At 39.9% G+C, this 10,719-nt stretch overlaps 1 protein-coding gene across 2 annotated transcripts in view; it reads right to left on the bottom strand.

The window, feature by feature from the left end:
* Positions 1 to 369: 369 nt before the first annotated feature.
* CHN1 (chimerin 1) overlaps positions 370 to 10,719 on the bottom strand; it is a 286,931-nt gene continuing 276,581 nt past the window's right edge. Inside the window, exons 11-13 of one of the 2 annotated variants that reach the window (XM_006878817.1) lie at positions 10,069 to 10,206; positions 2,747 to 2,852; positions 370 to 1,338 (exon numbers count right to left, since the gene is read on the bottom strand). In XM_006878817.1, coding sequence (XP_006878879.1) covers positions 1,167 to 1,338; positions 2,747 to 2,852; positions 10,069 to 10,206 — 416 coding nt within the window. In that variant the 3' untranslated portion in view covers positions 370 to 1,166. The remainder of the gene's footprint in view (positions 1,339 to 2,746; positions 2,853 to 10,068; positions 10,207 to 10,719) is intronic. The other variant, XM_006878816.1, reaches the window with a different exon arrangement.

Genomic DNA, 10,719 nt, shown 5'->3' with positions numbered 1-10,719 from the left:
GAATTTACATCTAGAATTCACTGGGCTGTAGTCAGCCTTGTCTACAGAGGGTGTACATCTGGGACTCATCTCTTGAACTTTTGTCAACTCTGTATACAGATAAATATACCTTTTCTACAAACTAAGTATTTATGAATAGCCTTTTAAATGAGCCTTCCCCTCCTCCCCGCTTTTCCTGCTGGCTCTAGAGGAAATGCTTCCTCCTCGCCCTTTAAAAGTTATGGGGAATATTCTAAATTTCTGCCAATGCAGGGCAGGAAGAAAAAGAACTCCAGTGGATGGATATTCTAATTCTAAGCAGTTTAAGAATAGTTATTTTAGGAACTTACCACAAAAATTTTAACAATAAACAAAAGAGGTGAGAGGGGATACTCACTACGAAGTAAATGGCCAAACTAATTTCCCCAAGTACTTTGCATAATTGGGAAAATTAAACTACCAATATTTTTGAGGTCTAAAAGGCAAATTTAATTAATACATGCATGCCAGATAAAAATATAAAAGCACAACTGAAGACCAATAATAACTGAACAGCAAATGCTCGGTGTTGAACATTTTTTATTGGTATGGATAACTTATTAAAGTAACAAATCAGAAAACACATTTTGCTTTTGCTGGAAAGAAATTACTATGTTATAGTAGAACTGAGAAACCACAAAGAAACCATTTGCGAAAAGGAGGCTTATGATAGTGTCTACGGCAATGCAAGGACCAGAGGTGCTGTTTCATCCACTCATGGGTGCGTGTTTGAAGAAGCATCAGCGATTAATGACATAGAACCCAAAAGCAAAGTTGCGACAGGTTTACTTTGTGAAACATGCGGAATTACAACCACAGACTACCCAGGGCGAAGAGGCTGTGCAGGTTTGCTGTTTTTGTTAATGGGGTTCTCTTGCCAGAAAGGGGGCTAATCATGCAATAGCTTGAGGTTCTCATAACATGATAAACACCCAGGATTATTAGAACTGGAGAGTGTGTGTTCACTGTTTTACAAGGACAGCTGAGCGGCACTACAAAAAAAAAACAACAAAAAGTTCCTTCATTTAATCTGGTTATATGGCCATACCTCTAACTAAGAAAGAATTCCGCTAGAAGAGCCAATTAAATTACTATAAAACATTCCTTCATCTGTAAAGCATTTCTTTCTTCCCCCTCAAATTAAAAATCTAAAATAAAATGTCTTCATTTTTGATAAGCAGCTCCACCACCAGTCTCTGGTATCGGATATCATTCAATGCAGCCATTGCGTCTAGCTCAGGAGATCTCATAAGGGTGGGGCCAAAAACAATTCCCAGGTTCTCTGCATTCATTAGATTCTCCTTTTCATGAAGGGTCACTCTGAAAAACACAGAAAAAGGAAGAAATGACTTCATGCAAGGTATGGGGCTTTTCACTGTGTTGGACCACTGGAAAAACAACGCTCACGTATAGGTTTGTGCCCGCTTCAAAATGTAGCAACTCTTCCAGTAAATTATTCCTCTACACTTCACCGTATTGTGTTAACAAAGAATTTAAATGTGTGCTAATTCAGTGCGTTTCAAGCTGGAGCTAAAGTGCTGGGTTATGTGGGTTCAGTTGTTTGTGGGTTTTCTGTCATGGCCCAAAGCTGCAGGGGCAGGCGTACAATGAAGAAAGGACGGCGCATCTTGATTAGTCCGCAGCCCCACACTCCAACATCCTGGAGTCTAACAGTTTACTGAGTGAGTGCCTAGGGGAGAGTGGTGGGGGTAATAACAGCAAATGGTCAAGGGTGAGCAACAGTGCCAGGGTGCTGGAGCGCTCATATTCTTTTTACTGCAACAGCACAGAAGGCTGTAATTCGAGAGTTACTCATTTGTTTTCATATGGGCTATTTAATTGCATCCAATAAAAAAAAAAATTGCATCCAATCATGAAGCAACATTGAAATGCCAAATGAAGCTGTAAGCGCATTATACAAAGGTTTGTAACTGAGGGTTCTTTTAAAGAGGGAGAGCGTGTAGATATTCACAGGGCTGAAGAACCATTGCTGTTTAACTCTGGAGTTACAAAGAGATGAGAAACTGTTTCTACCGCACTGAGATCCAAACTCCTATTTAAAATAAAAATTGTACGAAATAGACATCAAAATACATTCATTTTTTTGTTTGTGACTGGTCTTATAATTTTGAAATAATGAAAATGTGTACACATAATTATGAAACAACTTCAATTTGTAGATATTGAGAGTGAACAGGCAGGAGAATGAAGTTATATTTCTTTAAAATATAAGACCAGAACTAATGGCAACATTATTTTCCATTCCTTCCTTTCTCTTCTCCATCACTTTTTATGGTATTAAAACCACTAACTCAATAATCCCATCACGAACAGCGAAGTGCCTCATTCGGAGCAAGAATAAATAAGAAAAGGGCGCCTTCCTGCAAGCTGCTTTGTTCTTGTTTTAGTAAATATGCTAGTGTCGTTTACAACTTTCTCCTCCTTCCATAAAAATCAATGCATGTCCTTAGCAGAGTATTGTTATTTTGGAGTGTATTTGCAAACATATACTGGAACTGTAAATATATTTATGCCAAAATCAAAGTAGAATTCAGTATTATTGTGCAGAAATTTTATGCCCTCATTCTCCATTAGGGCAACTTCACTCCAGAAGACAGTAAAGCTATGCACTGATTTATTCATGTAACAGACTATTTGTATACTATGTTTCCTTTTGTTCTTAAAATCTGGCTGTCACACAGGGAAAGCCTGGAACCCCGTAACCTGCCTCTTCAGATGCGCCATGAGGTACCGGAGGGTCTCGCAGTGAGCAGGCGGCAGCAGCTTCAGTGCTTCATGGAGGGTTTCCAGCTGCTCATCGGGATCCATGATTTCTGAAACAGTGAGTGAACACTGAGGAGAAACCGAACCACAGATTCCTGTACAAATGGGTAACTGAACTCCTTTCTTGTGATGACTGGAAACTGGGAAGGCCTTCCCACAGATCCTTGCCCCAGCCTTTTGAGAATATTTTGAGTTCTAGCTCCCGACAGTCAAAGCTCTGATTTCAATTTGGGAACACCATTCACTTGGACTTTTTTAGGGGGTGGGGAGTCGGGAATGGGGATGAGGAGTCCTGGTGGAGCACTTGACAGCTAGCCACAAGTCAGCTCTGAACCCACCAGCTACTTGGGGAAAAGCCATGGCAGTCTGCTTCTGTAAGGGTCATAGCCTCGAAGCATAGCAGCAGCTCTGCTCTTGTTCTAAAAGGGCTACTCTGAGTGAGAACTCACTCGATGGCTATAGTTAACTCACTCACGGATGTCACGGGGAACCAACTCACAGGTGACCCTCTGTTGGACTTTCAATGTAGTCAATTACATGAGAGGACAGTGTCCCTTGTTCTTCTGTACAACTGTTACTGGATTTGAGCCGCCATGCAGTGAGGCCTTCTTTGATTAGCAGCGCAACTCCTTATGGAGTAGGCCACCAAAGCTCACGGGTTAACTAGAGAAATGAACTACTGACTGTATGGAGTTTTGGCCTTCATTTCTATTGAGTCAACGGACTCATAGTGACACCACGTGGAAGAGAGTAGAACTTTCCCCAGGGTCGTCTTGGTAACAGCAGTAGATCACGAAGTCTATCTTGTGCAGCAAGCTGGGTAGGTTCAAACCACCAACCTTTAGGTCAACAGTTGAGAGCAAATTATTTGTGCTACACTGAGGACTGGATATATAAGGTTTAACTATAGAAAATGCAATCTCATATGCAGACAGAGATTAAGAGTGTGTATTTTAGAACATTACAAGCTTATGATGATGCTATTGCTTTGTTCATAATACTTTGCAAATACTTTCTTAAAAACAGCGTATAAAGCTATACCTATACACTACTCAATGCCACGCTTACCAAAGTCTTATTATTTGCTGTACAAGATTTTTTCTTTTTAATATTCACTTCTCTAATATACTAAGTTTAACATTAAATTCTTTTGTATTACATCAAAATCAAATTTTCTCTCATACCCCTCTCAAACCTCTCTCTCAAACTGCTGTTCTACTACTTCAGAAGAATGCATTTCAGATTTTGAAGGCAATTTCAAAAGTTTTGCATGATGATAAAGGATCCCCAAAATAAGTGTCACTTTTCCAAAAGTACAAACTTTAAGGGACTCTTCTTCACTCGGGTATTTTAGCTCTGTTAAATTGGCCAAAAATCCAGTCATATTCACTTGGGTCAGATTACATTCAATTCATCAAACATTTCCAAAAACAAACAACAGTCATCTTTGGAATTCTGGGCTCCCCAAAGGGTAATCTAGCACATTCCTGCTTTTATTCAACATCAGGAAGATGTTGTTGTTGACAGGTGGGACTGAGACTCATAGGGACCCAATGAACCTTGACCCGGTCCTATCTTGTGCCATCCTCATCATCTCTGACACACTGGAGCCCACTGCTGAGGTTACTGTGTCACTCTGTTTGGAGGGTCTGCCTCTCTTTCACCCACTCCATCTTTCCAAGCCTGATGTCCCTCTCCAGGAAGAGCCTCTCCGGGCAATCAGGAAGATGGGGTATCTTTAAATGTTGGATTTTAGGATAACTGCAATAGGACCCCTGAGTGCTGAGCCCTGATGAGGACAATCTTTGCCACTACCAAGTTTTGAACTGATGGTAAGGTGATTTCAGGCCGGAAAAGAACCGTAAGGACTTTATACCAAAATCTTCTATTTTTTATAATGTCTACTTATAAAAGAAACAGATTCAATGGCAATGTATTAGAATCAGGCAAAAAACGAGTCTAAGATAAGCATTGTCAAACACTGAGATGGGCAGATTTGACAAATATCAGACTGTGAACAAGAGCTAATATTTTTTACATTCAAAGAAATTTTACAGGTTACAATCTTTGTCCAAAGCTTCCTTAGTTTCTAGTTAATTTATTTGCAATAAAACAATGCATTATTTGCTTTCCCCCTGATAATGTATGGTCTTTGAGTCTTGGGGCTTTTTAAAGAGTTCTAATTCATAGGATAGTAATAAATCTGAGATATTAAAATTCAATTACTCAAATGCTTGAATTAAGAGAAAAAAAAGTCCCACTTAACTATCTACTTCATTTTTACCATAGAATAATTAATTTGAAGCTATACTATTCTGGAAATTGATAAAAAAATAATTGAGTTTTTCCTTAACTTCCACAATTAATCTTTGTATGGAAAACCTGAGGCAGTATGAAATTAGATAGTGCTGGTGGGCTTACAAGTAAGCACAATTCCCTGCTCTTGGGGAGCTTACCTGTAACTGGAGGGCAAAAGACAATAAACAATGAATATGATAAGTAAGCAAATTTTATAATATATTACAAGGAGGCAAGTGAACCAGTAGGATAAGAAACACTTAGAAGTACTGGGAGTTTGCTATTTAATGGGGTGCTCAGGCTAGACCTCAGTGAGATGGTCTTGAGCAAACACTTGACAGAAACAAGGGAGTGAGCTGTATGGGGACCTTGGAGAGGATGGCTCGGGTGGAACAGAGGGCAAAGACCCTGAGGGGAGAGTTCGGCGGCAGTGTCTGAAAACGCAAGGCGCCAAGGCTGACTGAAGTACAGTGCAGTGGGCAGGGGAAAATGAGGCCAAGAAACTAACAGGGCACTCACCTCGGGGATGTAGGCTACTCTAAATTCTTAAAGTTTACTGTGAAATAAATGGGAACCTTCTCAACAATTCAGGGTCACGACTGCCATGTTAAAAACTGAGTACATACGAGGAAGGCCAATAACTTGAACTAGAAAGGGTGATGAGAAGAAGTTTTGGATTCTGGATATATTTTGAAGGTGGAGTAGACAGGATTTACTCATGAGAGGGATGTGTGAGAGAGGGGGGAAAAATGGCCCAAGTTTTGGGCTGAGGCAAAATTTAGGATAGGAACTTATTATCTTAGATGAGAAAGATACAGAGGCAATCAGGATTTCTGGATGAGATGTTTATCAGACATCCAAAGAAACAAGCTGACTGTGGGTTAATCTGGTGTGTGGAGAGGTCGAAGCTGGAGAGAGAAATTGGAAATATGTGACAAAAATGCACTGAATAGACTGATTAAAAAACCAAGTCTTCTCTAGAATTCAGTTATTTCTTTTCTTGCACTTACAGATATATCAGTTTTTCCAAGTACAAATCTTTCACTCTAAGAAAAGCATAGTATAAAAGGGAGACATAACATGTAATTAATCCAGAGATGAATGATCAACAGCATCATAGAAGTTCAAATGTAGGAAAGGCGTACACATGGTAAAGGGTAACCTCAGCACCACTGCCAATGGGCAGGAGTCAAAAGCTGGCAGTCTTCTGTTGTGTACAGCAGGGATTTATGATTATTACATCTGTCTTCCAATGGACTGGCAACTTAGTAAAGCACAGAATTTGTGGTTATTGGGAATTCAAAAAAGAATATGAAATAGCTATATGACTCTTCTGAGTCTCTAAAACTCTAAGATGGTTTCCCCTCAATATAAAAATTAAAAGCTTATTCAATCAACAAATATTTATTGAGTATCAATCATTTAAGTGAGGGACTATCATGCACTGTGGAAAAGCCATCATGAGTGAGAATTTCGAGTGGTGACTGTTAAGACAAGAGTGTAGTCTGATATGAAGGAAAAAGTCCATAGAAATCTGGGTCAAATGCAGTGGGAACGCAGAGAACAATGACCCATGACTAAGAGAGCCTGGAAGGAAGAAGGGATGGCATGTGAGGAGGCTCTGAAGAATGTGGACATGGTGGGAGCAGGAAACAAGCACTCTACACAGAATGACAAAAATCTTCTTAAGTATGTATTTGAGAAACTCAGATACAAGAATAATAAAATGTATTAAGTAAAAAGGGGTGAGTCAGTGGGAGAGGTGAGGGGAAAGTTCAATAGGTTTCACAGTCAGGCTCTCCATTCAGCACATTTTAAACTGCTGGGGACAAAGAAGCCCAAGTTTTATTTGTGAGTTTATCTGACTCATTCAAGGTTACACACCAATTGAGTCATGCAGCTTTCCCAAGCTCTTCTGGGAAGTGAGCTCTCAGATTGCTTGACTGAGGAGGATTTCCATTTTCCAGCACCATGAGGAGCCGACCTTTAGCAGCTTTGCTTTCCTCATAGTCAGGAATCATCCAGAAGAGCTGGTCATTGAGCAGACCCGGTGCGAAACACCTATCTTCTAAGCCTTTCTATTATAGCTTGGCAGTTTCTTAACTGCTAGAAAGGGAGCAAGGAAAAAGGGGTGCAAAGACCAGGATTTTGAGGTTGGGTCATCCTGGAGATTCCAGGGACTATCATGGTCTTCAATCCTTTAGATGGGCCACCTGACCTCCTCTACTCTTCACATTCCTTTTTCATTTCCTGTTTCCACTCCCTTTCAGCTGTCAAGCTGCAGATTCTCTAGCGGAAGATACACCAGCAGAGCTCAGAACAGCTTGTGCAAGAGAAATCTTTAAGGCAGACATAGATTTACCCCCCAAAGGATATTAATGAATGCTAGATTTGTTTTCCTCTCAAAGTATGCTAATGAATACCACAATTACCTAAAACCCAGAGTCTATGGGCCAAATTCTTTTAGAATTTGATGTATTAAGAGAACTGTGTCAGTTGGCATCATATAGCCCCATTCTTTATTTGGAAAGGGTTCTTCCCTGTTTCCTTCCTCTAAGTCTTTTGTTCCTAGTTTCCAGCTGAGTAAGGCAGTGATACACAATGGAAGGACGATAGGCTTTGCAGTTGGACATACATGGGTTTGAATGTCCTAACTTGTGATGTGACTTTTGATATCTCATTTGTACTATGCACAACATCTCTTTTCTCCCTATAACACGATGGATGTAAAGTGCCTAATACGATTCCTGGTACATGAGACATCCTATAAATGTTAGCTTCTCTTATCTTCTTTATCCTGCCTTTTAAGAGAATGACTTTATCTACACTTCTAAAGAATGACATGGACTATACTGTCAGAAAAGGTTTATAAAAACCCTTGTTTTCCAGAAACAAACCAGGATAAACATGAAGAAGGACTTTCTACCTTGATTTGGGGACTTTTCACTTATGAGAGGTTTTAAGAGCTCCCTGGAGTTGAGATAAGGGAGTGTGCTGATTTCAAACAGGAAGGCTGTTTCAGGCACAATCCCCAGAACAATGATAAATAGTTTGGAAGTTGAGTAAAAATAATAAAGCAAGGAACTATTTCCTCAGCAAAACAGGGTGAGGGTGGGGAAAGGTGGTGAGGAAATCTGAGTGTGGCGCTGAAGGCCTTGGAGTACATCAACAAGCATTTGGATTTTCCTTTTAATAGAAGAGACGGAGTGGAGCCTTGTTCTGTCCTGTGCTGTGTTGTGTGCTGCTGGGTAAAGCAGAGTCCAAGTTTCTGTTTTATTCCCAAACAATACGAGACAGAAGCACCAACCCAGGCCACCCCAGTTTTGTCCTCAGGCTCGGGGCAAACTGCTCATAGAGCAACTTTTAATGACATAAGTGTTATCTAGGAGTAAGCCTTTGCCTTATATAATAAAGAAACAGTAAAGGCCTTTGGATGGTTTTCACGGTAAGCACTGAATCCCTTCCCAGACGTGGGGTTAAATTCTTGTAGCAGAAACCTAGACTAATTAACACTTTCTAGTAGAAAACACTGTAAAAAAAATCACCGTAAACTGTCATGGCCGTTCTCTCTCTACATGAGAACTTGACTGACTGTCAAGAAATCAGAGCTACAAGGAACAAACCACAAAACATCTCAGGAAAAGTTCTGAGGGGAAACCAACAGAATAAAAAAGCTGTCTTTCACAAAATTTCAAAGTGAAAAATCACATCAGTGTTACTAAGGGGATGAACCCTAGTGGCACAGTGATTAAGCGCTTGCTGCTCTGTGGGAGAATGACGTGGCAGTCTGCTTCCGATAAAGAGCACAGCCTTGGAAATCCTATGAGGCCGTTCTAGTGGGTCCTGCAGGATGCTGTGAGCTGGAGTCAACTCAAGAGCAACATGTTTAGTTTTGGTTGCTAAGGAAGTGATGCTATTATTTAAAGACCAAGGCAGCATCCAGTTTTAAAAAGGAAAAAAAGGTAAAATGACAGAAACAGCCCATCTTTTCTAAACCCACCCCCCAGTAATTCCAATGCTTAAAAATCAGCTGTTAAGAATTCCCGCCTTTAAAAAAATGAATTCCAAAGATTTCAAAGGGCAGCACTCTGCAGACCATCTAGGACACCAGACTTTAGGAGAGGGGGCTGCAACTAGGTGAGAGACTTCCTCCCAGAGAATACCATCGAGGGCAAATAAATAAGGTAAATACCCCAGAGACACGAAACCCGAAGAAAGAGAATCAAGTCGGAGAAATACGAACTACTGAAGAAATCACAAAAGATGGAAAAAAGAATGAAACTATAGATTAAAAAGGTAGAGGAAATAAAAAAAAATAAGAGAGGGTACAGCCAACATAGTACTGGGGGAAAAAAGGAATTCCAGGTGTAATCTTTGCAGCACAAATAAAATTTGTCAAGGAAACCCTTGTTTCTTCACATTTTGATGTCAAGTAGAACTGAAACATCAACTTTGTGAGATAAAATAGTAGTATAGACCATGTGATCTACGGACCAATACCAATTTGAGGATTGCATGTGAACGGTCTGTCCCAGGATAAGTATGGAAATGGAGAGTGTGAAGTGAAAAACTCACTGCAACCCGACAGCAATTTTTATGTCTATGGAGTCTAAAAATCTCCCAACTGATTTTGTTCTTCTAAGCTTTTGTTAATTTTATTTATTATTTTTTTAAGTATTAGTTTGTATAAAGGAAGCACTACAATAGCCTTGTTTTGGAAAATGAAGCTTATTTAGCATAATGCAAAGTAGCCTCTTTGCAATGCACTAAATAAATGGCAGAAGTCACAAATGACCTACTTCGAGAAAGGGGCCTGCACAACCATGTGATTCCATTAACCAGGGAAAAAGGCAAAGAGGAAACAGTTCATAAATACAGCATTTACTACACCTGGCAGGAAGGCTGGGAAGAATGGTTATCCAAAAAGGCCTCTGTCGGGTTAAGTAGAACACATGCATTCCTACTTACTCGCAGATTCTATGAATTTGGGGTAGGCATCATATGTGATGAGTGGAATTGGCAAATCCCTGAAGTACAGTTTAAGCGCACCAGTGATAATGTTGATATCTTCATACATGTTCACAGAAATGTCTGCTTTCTCACCATCTGTAAAGAAAGAGAAAATAAATGAAAATAAGCAACCAGATCCAGAGTACTGTGGGATATTTGTGCATGCAACCATTCCTTTTTTACTTTAAATTTATTTTAATGAAAGTTTACAGAGACTGTGGATTTCCATTCAGTCATTGTTGCACTTTTCTCCCTGCCCACCCCTGCCCCCCAATTTGGTCTTCCCTTTGAAAAGTAAAAGAAAAAAATTCTTTCATTGTTACTCAATCCCTCGCCCCAAGTCCACTCCACTGTGCAGCCTTCGTTCTGGACTACTGTCATAACAATAATACTTAACCATATACCCCTTTTAAACAGTTCTCTCCCTAATCTGTTTCAATGCAATTTACATTATTTATCCCCTCTTTCTCAGTCTCCCTCAATCCTGATGTCAGTCCTATTTTATAACAGTGGCATTATGCTGTATTTGTCTTTTCATGACTGAGATATTTCACTCAGCATAATGTCTTCCAGGGTCACTCATTTTGTATAATACTTCTTTGTTTTTCA

Source organism: Elephantulus edwardii, unplaced genomic scaffold, assembly GCF_000299155.1.
Source record: "Elephantulus edwardii isolate Elephantulus edwardi_28Jun2011 unplaced genomic scaffold, EleEdw1.0 scaffold00001, whole genome shotgun sequence".
NCBI classification, from domain to species: domain Eukaryota; kingdom Metazoa; phylum Chordata; class Mammalia; order Macroscelidea; family Macroscelididae; genus Elephantulus; species Elephantulus edwardii.
This window is presented reverse-complemented; position numbering and strand designations above follow the sequence as displayed.